Source organism: Scatophagus argus, chromosome 10 (assembly GCF_020382885.2).
Source record: "Scatophagus argus isolate fScaArg1 chromosome 10, fScaArg1.pri, whole genome shotgun sequence".
NCBI classification, from domain to species: domain Eukaryota; kingdom Metazoa; phylum Chordata; class Actinopteri; family Scatophagidae; genus Scatophagus; species Scatophagus argus.
This window is the reverse complement of record NC_058502.1, coordinates 22,538,110-22,561,043: the sequence shown is the minus strand read 5'-3', so window position 1 is coordinate 22,561,043 and position 22,934 is coordinate 22,538,110. Positions and strand designations below refer to the sequence as shown.

Genomic DNA, 22,934 nt, shown 5'->3' with positions numbered 1-22,934 from the left:
GGAGATTTGCTCACTGTTGTTGTTCTCCCTATCCACACGGACCATCAAGATACAATTTCCTAATGTGATTTCATTCAGATGTAAAAACCCAATAAACAATGTTTTTACAGAGTTTTGTAACTAACTGTGACCTGTTCTCACTCTTGCTATGCTATTAACGAATTAAACCAGAATCAGAGTAGGCAAACAGAGCAAGAGAGAAAATGTCTATAGGTAAACACTTAGAACGTTTTTAATGTTTAAGGCAAGTAAAATCCATTATCCTTCGGTGGCAGAGTCCCCTTTAGCTGGTAGAGGAGTTACATTATTAACTGAGGTGACTAGTGATGATGATAATGCTGGGGGCAACACCGTCTTACTGCCTGTCAGCAACACCGATAGTCCTTCATGCTGGGCCAATAAAAACCACTGCCACACGTTATTACCTCACAGAAGCCCCAGAGACCTATCAAAGGGACATTATCTGGTTAAATATGTGAGCAATTTGAGATATTTGACACCTATTTGATGCATCCAGGTAGGCCAAAAAGCAACACAGTGGGGTCCAGATGAGTGAGGGGCCGCCAGTCAGTGACAGTATCGCTAAAAAAAATCTCCAGCCCCTCTGCACAATGAACAGGTGCTGTATGACATGCGGGTCCATGAAAAGCTGCCGTGCACTGCCTGTGAATGCTTGAAGGCTCTCATGTTTTGGTTTGCCCAATGCAAGCAATAATAAAAGCCTTGTCTTCAGAAAGGCTTGTGAGTTCTTGAGGTCTTTGAAAATGACAAGAAGAATGTGGTGAAATATCTGTAGCTTTGAAATGCATTTCTTTTAACATTAGTTTGATGGACAATTTTTCTAGGTTTTGTGAATGTTTCAGTATACATAATATTCACTAAATGGCCCTATACAGTTGCCTTGATGGAAATGGTTTTTAGTCTTGCTGATCCTTAAGATTAAGTGAACTGGTCAGTCCGCCATTTCAGTCCAGACAGAAACAACTCACCAAGTATTTTTGGACTAAGTATAAAATTTGCTACAAGCCTTTTCTTAGTCTAAAACAACCAAAAGCATTCAGTGGAAATTTTAAGACTGTACTTGACTCTCACTCTAATAGCAGGCAGTGATGAAAGACAGCCTCAAGGCCTGTGACTGTGTTGTATGTCTATATCTTCATTAACATCAAACAGGTGATTATGACTTTGCAACTTCAACACCTGTCAGGTGCTCATTCTGTAGAGCCCACTGGATGTGAACAAGAAAACAACCACCACCCTGTAACATGAACATGAAACATGTCCCTGCAGATCCTTTTGAATGAGTACACGTTTTGTGTTTGATCTTGAAATCATTCAGTGCACAGTGATGACATCCAGCTCAGTTGGACAGAAAATATTTCTAAGGCTGTGTTCATCCTGAAAGCTAAATGAATTTTACTGACTGAAGTAAATTTCCCCTGTACAGCATGAATTGAACCAAAGAGAATGTTTCAACATGGGAAAAAACATTTCTGCATAACTTGAGGCTATAACACAAAAATACATGAATGTTAAAGGGATGTTTGCCAGACTATAATTATCACACATGATTGTAACCCATGTTGCTGGCTGTCACTATTGTCTGTGCAGACTTTAAATTGGTTGCTTGTGGTGAATGAACAGAATGCACAAACAGTCCAGCAGCCAAATCCACACAAATAAAGCAAGGTGATAATTTGTTTCATGTTCAATATGAATTTTTATAAACAGGTTTAGACTATAGGGAGACCCTGGCAGGAAACCACAACATGCCAAAGTTACATAGCTCATTCCATCTGGCCTGACCTAGCTTCTTGTCCCCAGGGAAGAGCAGGCAGATTTGGCTGAGGGGAAGAAGCTTCAGATACCTTGCAAAAACAGGAGGAAGTACTGCGACTGCCAACCAGAAGTTACCCAATGGGCAAAGATGAGGAGATACAAAGCTTCCATCATCATCTGCAATGTTAGCTCTCTGGCTGATATGATGCTCAAGCTAATGACGAGGAGTCATGTCGAATATTGGGAAGCTATTCAATTTATTTATATAGCGCCAAATCACAACAAAAGTTGTCTCATGACACCTTCAGACTTGAGCAGGTCTAGACCAAACTCTTGAATTTAATGTGTTCCCCAGAAATATGCATGGCGATATAGCAGTCTCTAATGCCATCTTCACCAGCTCTGAGACTGTACAGACAAACAGAAACCAAGAGAAGAGTGGTGAGAGGGGGCTTGCCGTTCTGATTAACCAGAGACAGTGCAATCCTGGGTGAGTTTTGGCTACTGGCTGTAGCGATGTCTGCCTTCTCTTGAATATAACAGCATTAGATGCAGCTTGTCTTGTGGTGATCAAAACAGAAGAAGGCACAGACGGGAATGTGCATCTACATATATACAGAAGGCTAGTGAACTAAGAAAATCAAGTTAGATAACATTAAAGCTCAGTTGGGGAGGCCACCATGTATGCTTGATTCCATCTGTAAGGTGAAACAGTAACAAAAAAATAATTCCTACATTAAACTACTCACAACAAGGTGTGTGGATTATCTTTAGTTATCTTTAGACTTTGCTGATCATTTCTACAGCCATTATCTCCAAAACTTAGCAACTCACACCAAAACAATCTAGATGGACAAAAAGAACAATACAGGTAAGAGAAAAAATATGTATGTATACATATATGTCACTTGGTCAAGAGGATTTCCTGGACTCTCTACCTACACTCACAGCAACGTTTAGATGCAATGCAATACATCTTTTAAAAGTATAATTTAAAATTACATTCATCATTCACAGCTTATTGCACACTTGTTAACCATTACCCATATCAATCTGTCTGTCCACTTACCTCACTAAGTCTGCAGCATTCATCCATGTACTCCTCCAGGCTGTCATTGGTGGCATTCGTCCATGTAAGCTCTGGTACAAACTCATTGCCCGTAATGTCATCAGAGGCTCCTGTTGAGGATTGCATTCCATATTGCCTCATATGCTCGAAGCTGGTCCTTTCAGTCACAGTACTGTTCTCCTCCAGCTGTCCAGTCATTTTATCTCCTTCAAAACAAATTCCTGAAGCCTTACACTGGTCCCTCTTCATGTCCTCACCTATTTGTAGTTCTACTATCATAGCTGAAGAACCGACTTCCTCTGAGTGTATCAACCCATTGTCTTGAGTATTCACTGCTGTATTCAGAGGATTCTTCACTAAGTCCTCTGCCTCAGAGCTCTGTACATATGTGACTAGTTTATCAGTGAGAGTTGTAGGGTCAGAGTTTAGATTGCATGAATCACAGGAGGACTCTCGACTGTGGACAACAAAGCTCTGCTCAGACCCTGTCGGTGTGGATGGTGAGTTAGCTCCACTTGGCAGCTCCACTCCAGAGTCCTCTGACTCAAACTTATACATCCTTGGCAGCTGAGAGTCTGAGAAAATGTCAGACAAGTAATCTGAGCTGGACTCCATCCGAGACTGTGTGGACTTGTAATCAAGGTGTGAATTCATCTCAGAGGCTTTGCTGTCGGCCTGTCCGGAAACTGATACTGTGGAAATGGAGGAGTTGTCAGCCATCAGGAGCCTCTCGTGGAAGTTGCTGAAGAGTTTAATTTTTGTCAGGACGACCTCACTATCCAGTACCCCATCTTTGTTTCCTTTCCCTGTTAGACAGATGACAGATGTTAGAAATGTAGATTTATTCTAGCCATCACATCACATACATTATGTGTAATTTTACATTTGCGCTTGGTTAAGGTTTGGGAACTACTGTGGTCAGAGTACAAAGAAACCAGAGTTTCAGGGTCAGTATAAAAAATGTAAACAAATTGTGTTCTTTTGTGTCAAAGGCCCACATTTTGTTGACCCAGCTATCAATCCTAAACTTCCCAGGTTCAGGATGGAAAGCTGGGTCAACAATGGATGGATTGCTTTTAAAGTCCAGCAAATCCACTAGGATCCACTTAAATTATTTCAACAATAATCAAATTATACTTATACTATACTATAATTCATTTTAAGGCCATTTTAAAAAACAAAACAAAATACTATGGAGATATGACTGGATGTTTAAGTGAACCAGATGGTTCATTCTTTTAAATATTTTGGTAACCAGAACTGGTGTTTTTATAATCCTTCATTCTTTGACTCAAGGCCCCTAAAATTTGTCAGTGTCCCCTACCTGACTGTCTAGCTTTGATCTGAAGCTCCAAGTTCATTACCCGGAGCAGTCATATGTGTCCTCTCTTCTTTCTTTTCTGTGAGCAATTTGATATGTCTGACTGTCAATCAAATGGCATTTTTTTCAAGCCTTTGAATTTTAAGACAAAAAAAATTCCTTCTGTCACCACAGAAATGCAGGATCCCAATAAAGCTTAGAGTTTGTTGTATTTCATTAGGCAAGTTCTTGAAATAAAAGTTAGAAGTTTGAAGTTAAGCACCATTTTGGAAGAATATAATTCCAGAGTGCTAGATCACACTTACACAATAGTGGAGGTTGGGAGACTTCCTGCAAGTTAAATTGGATCTTGCCAAGGCAAACATGAGATTAAAAGTTCTTTGAAGTGGTAAATCCGACACTTTTATCCTCTCTGAGGGGAACTTTTGGAGAAGGGAGTCCTTGAAGGGGAATTTTCTCAAAAGCATGTTGTGGGAACCGAAGTAGAACTCTTTGGCTTACTGATAATAAGAAGAGCAAAGCAAAAGTATAAGTCCAGTGTGCATGTGTATATGTGAACAAATACTTCCTTCTGTGTGGTTTAGATGAGGCAGAGGGGATGTTGTGATTGGAGAGGGTGGAGGCCTGCAATGACTGATGAATGATTTACAAGTAATTAGTTAGAAACTGTTAGCTGATCGGAACTGATTGAAGGGTTTTCAACTTTGCCTAAAAACTCAGTCTGTGAACTGTGAATCTTTAGACCGGGCTAATGCAGAGCAAAACAATCATTCCTATTGATGTAATTGCGAGTACAACAAATGAATGAATAGAAAATCAGGTTTATATATATTTTATAAAAACATCTAAACACACCCACAGGTTCAAGAAAATGACCACTATTTTGATAACCCAGATGTTGAATAGGAGCAGATCTGGTAAACACTGATAGTATAATGCTGGGTTGTGCCATATCAGCTGCTAAAGGCTCTGAACCAGGTCTCTTCCTGAGTTAAACAAGGGCTGTGTTTTCCAATTGTGGTTCAGCACAAAAACAAAGAGATTGACCATTTAAAAAAACCAGAGTACACTTTCCCTTTTGTTTTCCACTGATGTATGGCTAGAATTTCACAAATCTTAAAATTACAAGTCTTAAGGTAACAAACAACCAGGAGCAAATACTTTAGGTCTATATTGTCAAATAGTGTTTTACTCTCTTCCCAAGAAAAACAATAAGATTGGGTCTTTGTTCAAACGTTTAATATATGTGTACATGTTCATTATGGACTGTTGTTCAGTTATTAAATGTGATAAATCATTTCTGAATTTTATTTAGTTTTTTTTTCCCAAAACACATAAACATAAAATTGCAAGAATTTAAAATGAGCACTCAAGATGAAGCACACTGTGGCCTTGTGAAGGGAATGGATATGATGAAGTACTGTGTGTAGTTTCCTTTGATTATGATGTTGCAGTTTCACTTCAGAACTATACAGCCAAGCTGATTGTAAATTTGAAAACATTTTACCGGTTTACTCACCCGACGCACTTATCTAATGGCTCAAACTTTTGTGTAAGCTAGAAGACTCATTTCCTGTTTTTACTGAATGCGGGGAAAACTGTTCCGTTGTGGCTTCAGCAGGTCACAACTGAGACTCATTGTTTTTCCAAATGACCTCACTGTACTGAGTCAGTTGCAAAGCCCAGTATGTATTTATGTCTGTGATAGACTAAACCCTTGTTTACTGTTACTTGAGCAATACCCCTAAAGTAAATCAAAGCTGCAGTATGGTGCAATTAACAGTAACGAAAATAAAAGTCTTGAATTTACCGCTAACAATAAGAACTATGCTTGTGTTATTGTTTATTTATTGTTGTTTATCTTAAAAGTTTATGTAAAAAATGAATATTAACCAATGTCGTGTTATCAGACTGTTTTTTTTTTTTTTTTACTCAGCTTGCTTACTACTGCAGCTCTTTTACATTTCTTTTTCTTTGATGGTCTTCACTTTATCTAGGGACCCTTTGACTGTAAGGGACCTTACCCTTTGACTGTACCCTCCCCCCGGGCAGTGACGCATCTGTTCTTTCACTATGAAACACAGACAGCACAAAAACTGGCCATTGATGGATTTCCTGCAGAAGTATGTGAGTGAGAAGCACACGTAAGCTAATGAAACTGCTAGTTAGACACGTAACATTACAACTATCTGTCTGGCTTCTGGTTATCTGTTTGTGGGTCTTTCCTCAACTAGCAGCTTTAGGAAGAAAATCATTTTCAGTGATAGAACAGCCCAAGATTTTTTTTTTTTTTCCATAAACTAGTAATGTAGATATTTTTAAAAACAAAAAAGCTTGATAGGAATAAGAAAGTTTTGAAATTAATTTAATTACTTATTGCAAGAAGAACAATGATGTATTTACTGTTCTGCATTGTTTTTTCAATGCTTACTTATTCCTGTGAATTACCAGCAGACTGACTTTAATTACACACTGAAGTCATCCGGCTCAGCACAGCTCAGGTGTATAATCTGTGCTGTTGTTATTGTGCTATCTCTGTCCTTCCCTACAATCCTCTCCATGCAACCACTGTCAGCCTGACAGGTGTTAGCCTGATCCAGCTGTCCTCATCCCTTCCAAACAATGCAAACATATATTCTGTTCTGTAATTGTCTACATGGGCTGACTCAGTCTATTTCCAGTTTCTCTCCTTTACTTAAGTCCACAACATATAATTACAGACAGTCCATCTCCCCTTCCTCCACCAAAGACTCATCCTAAAGCCTCTTTTCTGTCTAAAAATGTCCTTCAGCCATTTCCCATTGTACTCATTTCGCATTCCACACAGCATTAGCGTTGTCATTCAAGTGACTCCATTACAAAGTCAGAGTTTTCAGCACTAAAGGTGTTAAATTAGAGTAAGTGCCCTGTTGCAAACAAAAGCTCTAAGCTGCCTGGAAGGCTGGAGGGAAAACACAGCCTCAATGCAGGGGTTAAGAGGGGCCAGTGTGTTTTGAGAGTCAACAGCCACATCACTCGTACGAGGTACACTTCTTTCATTCAAACAACTGACTCCTACAGACAGTGAGTCATATAAACACATCACAGATGCAGAACATGCAAACAGGGAGAAGAGGTTTACCTGTTTTTAGACCAAATGTCTGACTGTGCCAGATGTGACACTGAAGTGGAATTCAAAGTGGAACCAATTTGCACATCAAAGTGTGTTTTCAGGAGTTGGGAAGTAAAAAGGTGGTGATTGAGGATCTGTTTGTATGGCAGTTTAAGGCTGAAGGCTCCTGTCACCATTAGATGCTACTAGTATAATATACTTTAATCTCCAATCACAAGGATTTTCATAATAATACAAACTTACACAAATACACTCTGTTTGTCAGGTCTCATACTGTTTAGTCTGTTTGGATTTGATTTCCGGTTTTATTTTTTAGGGATTCCCTCTCTTCCCGTTTGTGTTCTTTGTTGGTGTCTTTACTTCCTGTGATTATCTCTTGCTTTCATCTGTGCTTGATTGTCATTGTGTTCACCTGTGTGTTCACCTGTGTCTCATTAGCCCCTCCCCTCATGTGTTTTGTCAGATTGTCTGCATCCCTAGTGAGTAGCTTTCTGGCAATTATCTCTTGTGTTGAACTCTTTCTTGTTTAGCTTCTCTTCCTTGTGGTTTTTGACTTGTGCCTGTTTTTTTACCAACCCCTTGCCTAGCGTTTTTGTGCCTTTGCCCGAGCTGACTGCCTTGTTGCCGACCCAGGACTGTTAATAAACCGCCTCTCCACACCTGTTTGCCTCTGGTCTGCTCTGTGGGTCCAAGTTAGTCTGTCTGAACCTGACACTATTACCTCTCTAATCAGGACAGGGATTTTCAGGGATGATCTCAGCAGCATTTGGGAGTCAGCAGATTTTACTAGATTGTACAGCCAGGAAGGTGAAATTACAGAAGGGATTATATGTGCTTTGCTTGATGGACAGGTAGTAACCACAGAGAAGGTGGTGACTGGTAATCTTAAAATCATGTCCTTAGGAAAATGAGTGACATCATAGACAGTTTATGTTTATGTCACTGCAGACTTGTTTCGCAGTTTGTTTGTTTTTTACTGCTACAACACAGCTTTTCTTAAATGGATATTTACATGTAATTTTGGTTTGTCTTAAGATAGTCACCTGCACTTCCTGGCAGTGACAGTGGCTTTAATTTGGTATGATAAATGCACAGGGGGTTTTCTATCATAATGCACATATCAAAGTACTGCCTTCTTCATCGTGGATTCCCAAGGCACACTTGATTTATTTGTGGAACATGAATGAATGTCCAGGCTGAGCAAGTACTCTGCTAAAACAAGTGCTGGGTACAGATAACACACTTTTTATAACTAAGAGTATCAGCCAAGTAAACTGCGTAACCACTATGTACTCCTGATGAAAGAAAATCCTCATTGTGAAGCCGACTTAAGTTTATTCGCCGAAGTTAATGAAAAAAGTGTTCTGTAAATGGTTCTCTTAAACTTGGGTATTTCGTTAAGATTTCCGAGACACAACATTCAGACATGAGTAAGCCTTTGGGATAAACAGCAGGCTTAGTAGGTCTCTCAGATTCCAAGCAGCGGACGTCATAAACGTCATAAACAGGCTGGGACAAGCCAGTTATTTTTTACAGCACAGGTGGGTTCAGCTCCCTCCAAGCACAGGTGTTCAGTGGCAAAGAGGTTCTTTGATGCAGAGAGGATGAGTAGAAGCCAAGGAGTGAGGTATTATTGTTTTGAGTTGTTACAATTTCTGTTATTTCCACAGTTATATAATATGTTATCCCTTTTGACTGCTTTATAACAAGACTGCAAACAAAACCTTCAAAACTGCCAAATCAAAACCTTAAAACTGTTAAACTGTAAAATCAAAACATCATAACTAACTGATAAATGTTAAAGCTTATACATTTTACTTACACCTGTAGTTTGTCATTAAACATGCAAGAGTAAGAGTAATTTTAATTTTTTTCTGATTTAATTGATAATACACTAATTCTTCGTGAGAATCAACAGTTTTCAACATGGATGATAAACAATCTTTCAGCATTTAAACTTATTCAAGTTTTATCAATCAATTTAACAATGTAAGGAAATTGACGATTTCCAGGACACAAGAATGTGTTCAAACAGACAGACTGTAGTGATACTGAATGAACAAAATTAATCCCTCTCATTTCTGTGGAGATTCTCAGTCATCCAGGTCATATTCACTCAAAGAGTTAAAGCAAGGCGTCTGGACTTGTAAAGATTTGTCTTAAAGACGTTTCGCTGGTAATCCAAGCAGCTTCATCAGATCTACAAATAACAATTTGTAGATGCCATATAATTTCTGTAAATGAGGTTACCATGGAAAACTGAATAACTATTTTTGCGATAACATTTCAGAGTTAGAAAATAATGTCTCATAGCTTATAAAGGTCTCTACAAGTCACAACCTTTAAACCCAACTTCTGAATTGGTAGTGTACTGTTGGATTACTACCTGAAGCAAAACAGCCCCACCTGATCTTTGCTTATTTCTTAAGACTATCATCCAACCAAAATCACTTCACGTAACTATAAGATAGTGTGGTATCTTATTTTTACAGTTCTATAAAATAACTTAAATTTTGCAAACAAACTGTATATGTTAGCTAGTGACTGGTCCACCTTGTTTGTGGGAGTGTGACTGTGTGTTCATGTTCTGCACAGCCTCTAAGCCTCCAGCCTCAGAGATGAACAGCACTTCTGTTTGTTCTCATGTTTCACTGTCTCACATTTTTCCTCTAGTCTCTGTGCATTCAGCTGATTCATAAGATCAAGATACATGCAAATTTTCTACTCAAGTTAAAGCAATTCAAGTTGAAATTATTTGCAGTCTCTATATGCCATTATGCCACTTTTTAAAATTTGTTTTCAATTTTAAACAAGGTGTAAGAATTTTATCAATATATGTTTTTCAGTCAGTACTTGTCAAACTAACCATAATAGTAAATTGATATTCCTCAAGATTGATTTTAAGGAGTAAAATAAAACTATTCTTGTTACTCGTGGTTTTAAATAAGAATACAATTTTGGAGACATGGCACCACAGATAAATACCTTGGCCTCTGCCCTATAAGGTAGCTTTTTAGGAGCTAGAACAAGAGACATAAAGCAGATGTGTGATAATACGTGACATAACCACTGCCCAGCAACCCATCTCCCAGCTATGACTTGTTTTTTCCTCCAGTGGAAGCAGAACACCTCCGGACTCATCTCTCAACATGTGGCCTGGCTGGGATCCTCACTCTGTTTTCCACCACTTTCTTCACTGTGGTATCACTAAACCGAAGGATGAGCAAAGTTAACAGGGCCCCCAACTCCACTCTGTCTTATCAGAAGCCATTAAGATAAAGCAAGAATGTGCAGAACCACTGTAACCCAAGTCAAAAGTACTTTAGGCTAATTTCCTTTGACATTTTAGAGTTTGACTTCCCATTCCTCCAAATGCAGAATATAGGAGTACGAGCAGTACATGCACGCATACTGAGCAAGGCATATATATACCCAGTTTACTTAAAACTTTCAAGCTGCAGTCAACTAAGTCACATTTGGGCCAATTTTGAGATTCTGTAGCTCTGTTCCTTCATTTTATTTATAACCAACATCTTCATCTATAGAACTCTTAGTCCTAAATATAACACATACTGAAGAAAAACTAAACATAAAGCAGCAGTAAAATATCAAAGATTTCAATTTCGATATTCAAGGATCCAAAATCAAAGTAGTCATTGTTTAGAAGAAAACTACTGAATTACGCTGTCAGGTGGAAAATTCCAGTTTTGGGTATTTTCATGTTTTTGAATCAGCTGAAAGAGGAAGGAAAGATTGTAACAAAGGAAATGACAGAAAAAAAGGAAGGAGAGGAACAAATAGGATATTTTATATAGTAGGCCTTATGATATTTTATGACACCATCTTGTGTGCTGAATGAAGAATAAAGTGGTGGAGTTATAAGTATAGTATTTCCTTCCAAAATGAATTTGCTGGCCTACAAATGCCAAACTACTGCTTCCAACATCAAGAATGGACTTTCTTTATGTTTCCCAAAAAGTTTTGCCAATGCTGTTAAGTGAGGAGTCTTTATCTGTGATGTTGACTGATGTTCTCTTTCAGCATTAGTTTTTTAACTGTAATCTGTACCACCTAAAACACATCTACATTGTGTGTGTATCACAAAACTGCACTCTTTTTATGTCACAAAAATATGTGTATTTGAATCCCACCTTCAAAGAATGAAGTGAGTCTTAGTAAAAGTGCAACTGTTAACGGTCTGGGGTAGAAATAAATAGTGGAAATACAAAAAGAGGTTAGTGTATATATATATATATTAAAATCACATTTGCATTCAGACATATTTCATTATTTTTTAAAAAAAAACAAAATGGTTTTGCATATATTGTAGGAGGACCATGATGATGATGATGATGATGAAAGTTACTGCCAGAAAAAAAGAATTAATAACTGGGTGCTGGCTCCTGGGGCCCCATGGTTCCTGATTTGATGACTATTTAAAAACTGAGAAAGTAACTGTCTCATTAGCATGTGTTTTTATCAAGGTTCTAACCTCAAATATTATTAAGAAAGCTAATCTGGTAACACTTGAAGCAAATATATTTTAGAAAAGTCTGAACCGAAATACCTCAATGTTTTCAGTGTAGCCTAATTGTTTACTGTCCTGCACATATGGATCATTAAGAGTCCTGACATGAATTGCCTTACATAGTTGATTAAGTTTGTACTCCTAAAATCAATAAGTTCTGGTTTCAGTTAAATTCTAAATTACATTTGATTTGTCTGCATTTGTTGTATAAATCACCCACTATGACCCAGACCAAAGTGGAACAAAGTAAGTTCACACCCCTGCAATGCTACCTTCCATTGCTTAAACAACATGTGCAGATGTTGAAGTACCCACAAAAGATGCTGCAGGACATAGTAAAAAAGAAGAAAACAGATGTTAATGTCCACCTCCCCCAGGAAATCCTCTCCCTCCATGTACTTTGACCAGAGAGTTAAATTACTTCTTTCTATAAGCATCACACATTTTTTATTTATTACTTAACTCAACAAATTCCTGATGTCTGAATAATGTCTGACAACCCCTCTGATCCTATTTCAGAATTCTCCTCTTTGCCTTAGTGTTAAGTATTTCAGGGATTAGTCACCAATGATGCTCAGAGATGGCAGCTGATCTGAATGTTTATTTATTAAAACTTCTTGCTGGTTTCTGCAGTTTTCTGTGGTCTCATGGATCAAAGAACATCGGATTTCAGCATGTGATGTTATGCTACAGTTTGGAGAAAGGCAGTGTTATTTCATATGGTTTTAACTCCCATGACAATCTTTTGCTCCTTCCTGAACCTAAACAGCAATGAAACAATAACACGGACACACACAAAACCACCAATAAAAAACTGCTCCCCATCGCACTGTACACAATGTAAGTGTTATCTTTACAAAGGCGCTCTTCTTCCTACTCTGAGTAACATGGCAGACAATGTGACTGCTCTCAAGCAAAGCGTAGGGGCTCCCTCACAGCCACAACAATGAGCAGATTTATCATCCCTCCTGCAACAAAAAATGATTGGAGGATTTGCTACTCGGCAGGTGTGGAGGCTCATTCTGTAAATAAGCTGATGGTGATATGTGAGTGAGGCTCCAACATGGAATGTAGAGCAATCCAATGCCAGGATTATAAAGGGAGGAAAGATAAGAATGAAAATCCTCAGTGTACTGCGGCAGAGATTTACATTGCTGTTAAATTTGTCTGGGAGAGTCATATGAAGAGAGACTTCACTAACTCAACATAGATTAACACTGCTTTACATTATACTGTTAAATAAGATGTCTACTTACTGTAGCGTAAAATTTGCCGGGAAAATAATCACCACGGTTGTTCTCTGTTCTTTAGTGAAAAGTGGTGGAAAAAAATCAACGTTTTCAATGCCGTAAGATGACTCCGAGGACTACATGAAAGGGCTATGTGAAAGGGGTTGCTCACAGTTACTCTCTTAGGTAACTTTGATTTTCTAGTCATCAGATTTACTGTTTGTTTCAGTCTCACTACTCTCACTGATCTATGTTCCTGCTGTTTTCATTGAAGAAGCTCTTAAAAAACCCACTACTCACAAGACAAATTAGCACTTAGCTGGTGAACATAGTGGAGCATTGCAGAGACAGATGTTTTTTCAGGAGTTGGTGGAGACCAAACCAAAGCTACAATGAGTGTAAAGACTGACTCTGCTACTACAAAACAAAATTTGTGATTAGCAATATAAGGGCCACCCTAGGTTTTCAGCGTTACAAATGTGGTTCATTTCACCATGGTAACTTTATGTTCACGATAGTAGATCAAGATGTATGAATCCATGTATGAATCAGTTTTCTTAAAAATAGCATCGTCATTGATTAATTCATGGGAGATGATCAGTGTATGGGCGTGGCAGCTTCATTAGCTGCACATGGTCTTGCAATATTGCTTTGATAAGGGTATTTTTAGGTATACTGTGGGTTATGTGGAGAAAATAACTAAATGGTTTATTTAATCCAAGATCAGCAAACACATTTCCTTTTCACTGTCACTCTGTGCAGAACAGTGTCTCAGTGGCGTCAAGGCTAAACTGTCATAACCTACACACCATAAGAATACAGTTTTGGAAAATAGTCATTTAATGGACTACACAAATGTAATTATAATCAGATCTACTCATGTCCTAATGACAGAGCAGTAGTAATATTAGTAAAGCTGAGATTCAGGACTTTTATTCACTGCGTGGCACTTTAAGGACACAGCTCTTCTCTCTCGCTTCTGAGATGTTCATGTATGTTTTTATTATCTTTGCGGAGATATCATAATCCATAATCATTAATGCACACCTTCACACAGATGGAGGTTCTTTGCCAGCGGTCCGTTCTGTATTCTGTATTATTGTCTGGCTTTTAGACTAGATTATATGCATAACTTCGTATTTGTCCTGATATTATAGTTTGTTTTCCATTTGTAAAATATGCTGCTCTGATGTGACTTGTCCATGTTGGCGATTGGTCATATGCTGCAAACACCACCTCTTTAATGTGAAAGAGATCATACATAGGGAATTCCTGGGTTGACTTATGGAGTTGATAACCACTTTAGTGTGACTTCACGTGAACATGGTTGCTTTTGTCAGCATTAGTGAAGCCAGATAATGGAAAGAATTTTGCTTGTAGTACAGGCAACTGGTGCTTGCATGTTTGCCATGAAAATATATTAAATATGACTTCCTGGTTTTTGTTAATTACAAGTGGCAAAAAAAATTAACTAAGGCAATTTTAAAGTTGCAGAAACCGATATTTTTATATTAACAATGAGTTAAATGGCCAATGTGTGTCCTATACAAAAGGTCTTGCATTCCTTGAGAAAAAGCCACAAAGAATTATCACCAACTTCAAACACTTCTTAGCCTCTTTAAACGAATTGCTTTGGTTTAACAGCCAGCAAAGTTACTATTTGAATCTTGAATTTTGAATCTTGACTACACTATATGCCCAGCAAAGCAGACAAAGCTAGTTAACTTGAACATAGTGGAGCATTTAGCAGCACAGTAACTTGTTTCCCTGTCTTTCCCTGTTCAAGCAGATGTAGAGTAGTACCTCGATTTCCTAACAGTCAGTAAAGACGCTTAAATCACATTGTTCTTTGAGTTGTTATTTGAAAGCTGCTATTCTATCCTGGTCTCCTGTACAGGGGAAAGTATAGAGTCTATACATAAGTTGTTTTTGGAGCTTCCTAAAAATCTGCTGTCTTGGCATTCACTTAAACTGACTAAGTCATATGATGAGGCTGTTAGCCTCATCTTGATAAACAGCAGATTTGCTCCCTATCAAAATGCCCCTGTAGACCCACAGTTAAGTCAATTCTGAAGGTTCTTCCCACTTCTACTCAATTAAAATGTCAATCACCCATAGAAAAAAGAAATCACAGCACAGTTGCCCTCAGAATGCTAATCATCCCTCATCAAATGAAACAGCTTTTAGTGGATGGAGGTAGCATCTGTTTGTGATAAGAAGATTTGCCTGTCAACAAGAGATCAAAGACATAAAATAAACCACACCCTGTGACTCACATTTCTGCTGTATCTCATCTTACAGAAATTACAACCTGGTAGAAGATATTAAACCATGATACTGCCATGGAAAGATAGAAAAAGATAGAAAATGACTGTACCTTTCCTCCAAGGAGCCAGGATGGAGAATGACTTCTGCCAGCTGATTACCATTCCAGCCTTTTTTCCTTTAATACTCATTTTGCTGTAACAATCCCTGTTGTTGAGAAAGAGTTAAGTGTGATGAAGATTCTCAGAGATTCCTCATCATTTCTTAGAAAGACGAATTCTGCCTTTAAGTTCAGTTGTGGAAAAGACGTATGTTGCTGGACGATATGTTGTAGAGGTTGTCCTGAAGCAGGGTCATGATACCTGCGTTTCCTTGCGTGGTGGCCTGCCTGAGTGCTTGTGTTTGGCTGGAGTGTGTGTGTGTGTGAATGTATTCCATTCCTCCTACTTAGAAGAGCGAAGGGGGCTGGACTCCACTATCACAGTCATGAGAGGAGGAGAAAAGGGAGTTGCAGCCAACCAGAGGGAGAGATATACAGGAGGAGGAGGAGAAAAAGTAGGACTGAGATTTATGGTCAGCTTAAAGGCAAACAGGGAGCAACAAGAGCTGGAGGAAGAGCAAGAACAATTAAAGAGGGAGGAGGCTGAGATCATAAAGACAAAGTCCCCATTCACATCAACCACAGCTTTAATCTTAACAAAGTTATGGTGACTGTCATTTACAAGTCACACATTATACAGAACATATGTTCTTAGGTCAACCTTACAAAGTGAGCAGAACAGTAAATAAAAACAACTGCTATTTTAGAGACCCATAGTCCATAAATTAGTTTATTTTTAGCAATTTAATTTGAAAACCTTTTTGTCTTAAACTTTTAACAGCAGCTCACATTCACTGTTAAGTTAACTGAACTCATAAAGCTACATTTAGGAAGACCTATGTGTCAGCAAGTGAACATTTTGACCTTGAAGTTGATGTGTTGGAAGCAGAAAAAATGAGCAAGTGTAAGGATTTGAGAGATTCTGGAAAGAGCCGGCTAGATGACTGGGTCAGAGCATCTAAAAAACTGCAGTTCTGGTCTGCACTGGTCAGAACCTACCAAAGTGGTAGGGCCAAGGAAGGAAAACTGGTAAACCGACGATGAGGCCATGGATGACCAAGGTTCACTGATGCATGTGGGGAGCAAAGGCTGGCCTGTGACGTCCAGTCCAATAGATGAGCTAAGATGAGCTACTGTAGGTCAATTTTGTTAATGCTGGTTCCAACGGAAAGGTGTCAGAACACACAATGCATCGCAGTTTGTTGAATATGGGACTGGATAGTCGCAGACCCATGTCCACCAACAAAAGCTTCTACAATGGGCAGATGAGTATCAGAACTCGACCACAGAACAACAGAAGAAGATGGCCCGGTCTGATGAATTATGTTTCCTTTTCTATTGCATGAAGATATGTGGGCGCTGCTTACCTGTGGAAGACATAGCACCAGCAAGCACAAGTGGAAGAAGCCAGTGGAGGCAGTGTGATGCCTTAAGAACTGTTGTGCTAGGAAACCTTAGGTCCTCCAATTCATGTGGATGTAACTTTGACAAACATTGTTGCTGACTGAGTACACCTTTTCATGGAGGCAACTGAACCAGTGACTTAAACATGTGGCTTAATTGTAAATATCAGTACTAAAATACTAAAATAAGATGAATATAAGTCGTGAACCTGAATTCATATTTGGCAAAGCACAAATAATGGGTTTTTCCAAATTATTATTTTTACAAATAATTTACAAATTATTTTTGAACACATCACATCATTGGTGTTAATCATTACTGCGTACATTTCATGCATCCTACTCTGGTATCCACCCAACATCCCAGCACAACACAGCTATGTCCTGTCCATGCAAGTCACGTTTTAATGCAGAAATAGGACTGGTACACCTATTTCCACTTTTATTTAAATACAAATACTGGACTCTGTGCACATCTCTAGTAAAGATGGCATCCTTTATCAAACTGAGGCTGAGGAAGAGAGCAATCTCCCCAAGCACAATAGCTACAGTAAGATGACACTGATTGGACAAGAAAGCTCAGTAAGATCCTCCTGTCAAACAAATCTGATTCATACCTCCTGCAAGCAGATAATCTTAGGTCCTGTTCAAACTGACTTGCAACTTGCTATATTTAATATAAGGTGAATGTGTAACAAGTAACTTTTAATCTAAATTAAAATGATCTAAAATTAAATGATTTTATAATGTCTTACAAGCTTGATCTTATGTTTTGAACAGAGGTCTGAGTGGGCAACTGACTGAGAAGACAATCCTTACTGAATGCACCCAACTTTATTTTATATTTTAATTTGAAGCAAGAGAGAACAAAAAAGGACAGGTGTCTGTGCCTTTTCTAGGGATAACTTTCTTTCCAAGAAGCTGGAATCTGGAAAGTTTTCATCATTTGAATATGTGTCATTTAAAATGGAGTTGAAATTATCTCCATGTATCCTTTATATAGTCCTATCCAGACCACCCAAACAATCTCTTAATTTTACTGATGAGTTTACTGAAATGCTTTTACTTATCTGCACTGAGACTGAGTCATTACATGATTGTTATGTACATGTAGACAATGTCTGTATCTCGTATGATGTTGATGACTTATTGAATTCCTTCTAAAATCTCAAATGTTATTGATGCCATTGATTCTGTAAGGGCACAGAAAAGAGAATACAGGAAAGCTTAATCAAACTCCACATTCATTCTTTAATATACAATACATAAAAAAATACATATTTCAATAAGACTCTGTGAACAACAAGAAATTTGTTCTTCTCTGAGATCATCAACAACCACAGTAACAATTCACACATCTTATTTGCTACAGTGAACATATTAACAAATCCTCCAGCTCCAATACCTCCAGAACTAGTTTCTGCCAGCAAATGTAATGAGTTTGTATCATTTTTAATGGCAAGGTTCAAGGCATTAAGCAATGAGCTCTCCAAGGTCAAAGAATAAAAAAACAACACTGCAGTCATCCAGGAGAAACATGTTAAGTAATGATATAAGATGCTACAGTACTGGACAATTAGTCCATGCATTTATTACTTCCAGGCTGGATTATTGTAACTCCCTTTTATCAGGTTGTCCCAATACGTCTCTAAAGACTGTCCAGCTAATCCAGAACACTGCTGCATGATTTCTCACAAGAATCAGCATTAGAGATCACATTTCTCCCATACTGGCTTCTCTTCATTGGTTACCTGTAAAATCCAGGATTTAAAATTTTTCTCCTCACATATAAAGCCCTGAATGACCAGGCAACATCATATCTTAAAGAGTTGATAATTCCCTATTATCCCACCAGAGCTTTATGTTCCCAAGATGCAGGGTTACTTTTGGTTCCTGTCAGGGTCAGACAGACAACAGGACCCACAGAGCAGACCAGAGACTGACAGGTGTAGAGAGGCGGTTTATTAACAGTCCGGATTCGGTACACAAAAAGGCAGTCAGCGGGGCAAAAGTACAAAATCACGAGGCAAAAACGGGTCGAGGAAACAAACAGGGTAGGTGCTCGAGGAAACAATACAGAAAACACCAGAGAGTTACTTACAGGGAAGAAGACAATCTAACAAAGACACACTGGGAGAGACTGGCTTAAATACACATGAGGGGAGGAGCAAACGAGACACAGGTGAAAACAATAAGTAATCATATGGAGTAAAGAAACCAAGAATGAACACGAAAAGGAAGTGAGGGCAACCAAAATAAAACAGGAAGTCTGTCCACAAACTAAAAGCCTGACAGTTCCTAGAGTCTTCAAAAGTAGATCGGGAACCAGAGCCTTTAGTTATCAAGCTCCTCTACTGTGGAACCATCTTCTGGGTGTGGTCCGGGAGAGGGACACCCTCTCCACGTATAAGACTAGACTTTTAATTTTGCTTTGTGATAAAGCTTAAAGTCAAGGCTGGCCTAGGCCGGCCCCTAGTTATGCTCTTCCTCTCCCTCTCCTTCTGCACACATTTATGTCCCATTAATGCATGTTAGTAACTCAACTTCTTCCTCGGAGTCCTTGTGCTTTTTCATGTTGCAGGTTCCCATGGATCATGGTTCGACCTCCTGCTGTGGTCCTGCTTTAAACCTTCTGCGATTACTACTGTTTAGTCACAATTTATTTTAATTCTATTACTCCTATGTCTACAGCCACTACCATTATTATTGTTATTATAATCACCATAGTCCCTTTTATCATAAGTCCAATACTTCTGGTATTATTTTGGTCAAGGCAGATGGCCGCCCATCTAGAGCTGGGGTCTGCTCCGAGGTTTCTGCCTTTTAAAAGGCAGTTTTTCCTCACCACTGTCACCAAGTGCTTGCTCATGGGGGGAAAGTTGGGTTCTCTGTATTACAAAATTTAATTAAAGAATTTGGTCTAGACCTGCTCAAATAGGAAAGTGTCATGAGATAACTTTTGTTGTGAATTGGTGCAATACAAATAAACTGAACTGAATTATGCTGAATTGAATTAAACAACCATTTCAAACCTGTCGTTTTTAGATAAGGTTATTAAAAATGTTGGATACCAACAAATTTGTAACTTTTTAAAACTGGACAACTGCCCTGATAATTTTCAGCCACAACATAGCATTGCGACAGCACTCAGCACGGTGCCGAACACTGACTTAGGCAAAGTATTGTTATATATATATTGTTGGATATAAGTGCTGCTTTTGGCACAGTGGACCACACAAAGATTGGAACACTGGGTGGGAATCACTAGAACTGTCCTCAAATGGTTCAAGTCATATTTTCAAGAAAGGAAGCACTTTGTTTTGATTGGTAGCTGTGTATCAGACCAAATGGCCTCGGCATTTGGGGTTTCACAGGGATCCATCTTGGAACCCCTTTTGTTCAGTCTTTACATCCTTCCATTAGGCTAAATGATACTAAAGTATCCTAATATAATTATATAATTATAATTATGCAGATGGAACACAATTACACATATCACTTGAACCAGGTGAATATGGACCCAATGACTCACTGTTTCACTGTATTGAGCACATCGGTGACTGGATGACCATTTTCTCCAACTAAATAGAGACGAGACTGGATTAATTATTTTTGGGGCACAAAATGAAAGATAGAGTATCAACCCTCAGCTTGATTGCCTCTCTCTGATAACCAAGAGTCAAGTAAGAAATTTTGGTGTCGTCATAGATTCATGGTCAGTACAAGACCTAGAAAGACTCATCCACACATTCATTTCCACCAGAACAGATTACGGTCTGCTCATTGATCTCTCAAAACAAATTGTATAACTGCTCCAGTCCTGACTAAAACTAGGAAGTATGACCACATTACACCAGTTCTAAAATCTCTACACTGACAGAATTGACTTTAAAACATTGCTGCTTGTGAATAGATGTCTTAATGGTTGAGCGCCCAAATACATCTCTGACATTCTTGTGCCTCATGAACCTTCTTGGACCATGAGGACATATGGAACAAGCCTACTGGTTGTCCCAAGAATTAAAACTAAGCATGGTGAATACCGTTTCATTTTTATTTTCAAGACAAGACAAGACAACTTTATTTGTATAGCCCATTTTTACAAGCAGTTTGTCTCAAAGGGCTAAACATAACATCAGCAACATCCTCTGCCCTTCGACCCTCACATCAACTAAGGAAAAACTCCCAGAAAAGCCTTTAACAGGAAAAAATGGGAGAAACCTCAGGGTGAGCAACAGAGGAGGGATCCCTCACCCAGGACGGGCAGACAAGCAATGGATGTTGTACAGGCAGGAAAGCAGTTAACAATATGAGAATGACATTACTAAAAAGACAAGTTAAACAAAATCTCAACTGTTTAGTTTCACTTTCACTTTCAGCCCCAACTCTGACAATGTTTAAGTCTAAGTTAAAAACTTTCCTTTATCACATTGCCGACACACTCTGTAAAAATGTTCTGTTTATGATGATGCCTTTTAATTATTCTACCTATCTTTAATTTATTATTTAGTGATTATTTTATACATGTATATTTTATACATGTATATCCTTGCAAATTCTTTTAGGAGGCCATTGTCAGCTGGTCCCACATATGCCATCACCTGCCTCAACGATTACCGACCTGTCGCTCTGACCCCGGTTATCATGAAGTGCTTCGAAAGGATCCTCCTGAGATACATCAAGGACGCCATCCCCGTTGGCCTGGACAGTCTGCAGTTCGCCTACAGGGAGAACTGTTGAGGATGCCGTCTCGATAGCACTTCACACGGCACTGACTCACCTGCAGCATCCTAACACCTATGTTAGGATGCTATTTGTGGACTTCAGCTCGGCTTTCAACACTGTCCCCCCGGACATGTTGGCCCTGAAACTCCACAACCTGGGTCTGTCAGACTCACTCTGCTCCTGGATCAGGGACTTCCTCACCAACAGGCCCCAGGTGGTGAGGATAGGGGAATCTACATCAGCCCCACTGATCCTCAACACTGGCACGCCACAGGGTTGTGTACTCAGCCCTGCCTTATTCACACTGTACACACACGACTGCTCTGCTATCCACCCCACAAACATGGTCGTCAAGTTCGCGGACGACACCACTGTGGTGGGTCTCATATCTAACAATGATGAGACCCACTACAGAGACGAGGTCCAGAACCTGACACAGTGGTGTTCCAGGAACAACCTCATCCTGAACATCAGCAAAACCAAGGAGGTCATAGTGGACTACAGGTGATCCAGGAAGACCGATCACGCTCCCGTCTGTATACTTGGGGAGGCGGTTGAGCGGATGGACAGCATCAAGTTCCTGGGCATCCACATCTCCTCTGACCTCTCCTGGTCAGTGAACACCTCACACCTGGTGAAAAAGGCCCAACAGCGGCTCTTCTTTCTCAGGAAGTTGAAACGGACTGGACTGTCTACTCAGCTGCTCGTGAACTTTTACAGAGCCACGATCGAAAGCATCCTGTGTCTCAGTGTGACTGTGTGGTATGGCAGTTGCACAGCGCAGGACAGGAAAGACTTAGCCCGGGTGGTGAGGACAGCACAGGGGATTGTGGGCTGCAGTCTACCAGATCTGGACTCAGTTTACACTGCCCGAGTCCAGAAGAAGGCAAGACGCATTGCCACAGACCCCACCCACCCGGGCAACAAACTGTTTGTACCGCTTCCATCAGGAAAGTGGTACAGGAACATTAAAACCAGCACCAACAGACTCAGGGACAGCTTCTTCCCCAGAGCTGTTAAAGCAATAACCCCCCTACAGTGAAACACTCATACACATAGTCTGGCACTAGTGCACTTTGTTGTTATCTACCTCACTCCGTATTCCGTATTTTGTACTTTGCATTTTATATTTTTATATTTTTTCTAAGGTGTGCAATTTTAATTTTTTCTATTTATAAGTGTGTTTTGAAGCTGAGAATCTGCACAAAATTTCGTTATGCTTGCATAATGACAATAAAGACTCTTGAATCTTCTATTACAGCCACACCTCCACAAGACTCTGTTCAAAGCAAAATAACGGCTGAAGCTACAGAGATATGCTTTCAAATGCACCAGCTGATAATTTATACAGAAAACTGGCAGGGCACATTGCAGAGGGCTCTAGTCAGCATGGCTTATGAGAA

At 39.2% G+C, this 22,934-nt stretch overlaps 1 protein-coding gene across 1 annotated transcript in view; it reads right to left on the bottom strand.

Moving 5' to 3' along the window:
- Positions 1–15,734, bottom strand: part of si:ch211-250c4.3 (uncharacterized protein LOC100535981 homolog) — a 31,838-nt gene extending 16,104 nt beyond the window's left edge. Inside the window, exons 1-2 of the mRNA XM_046402139.1 lie at positions 15,416–15,734; positions 2,849–3,654 (exon numbers count right to left, since the gene is read on the bottom strand). Of these exons, the coding sequence (XP_046258095.1) occupies positions 2,849–3,654; positions 15,416–15,494 (885 nt within the window). The 5' untranslated portion in view covers positions 15,495–15,734. The remainder of the gene's footprint in view (positions 1–2,848; positions 3,655–15,415) is intronic.
- Between the last annotated feature and the right edge of the window lie 7,200 nt (positions 15,735–22,934).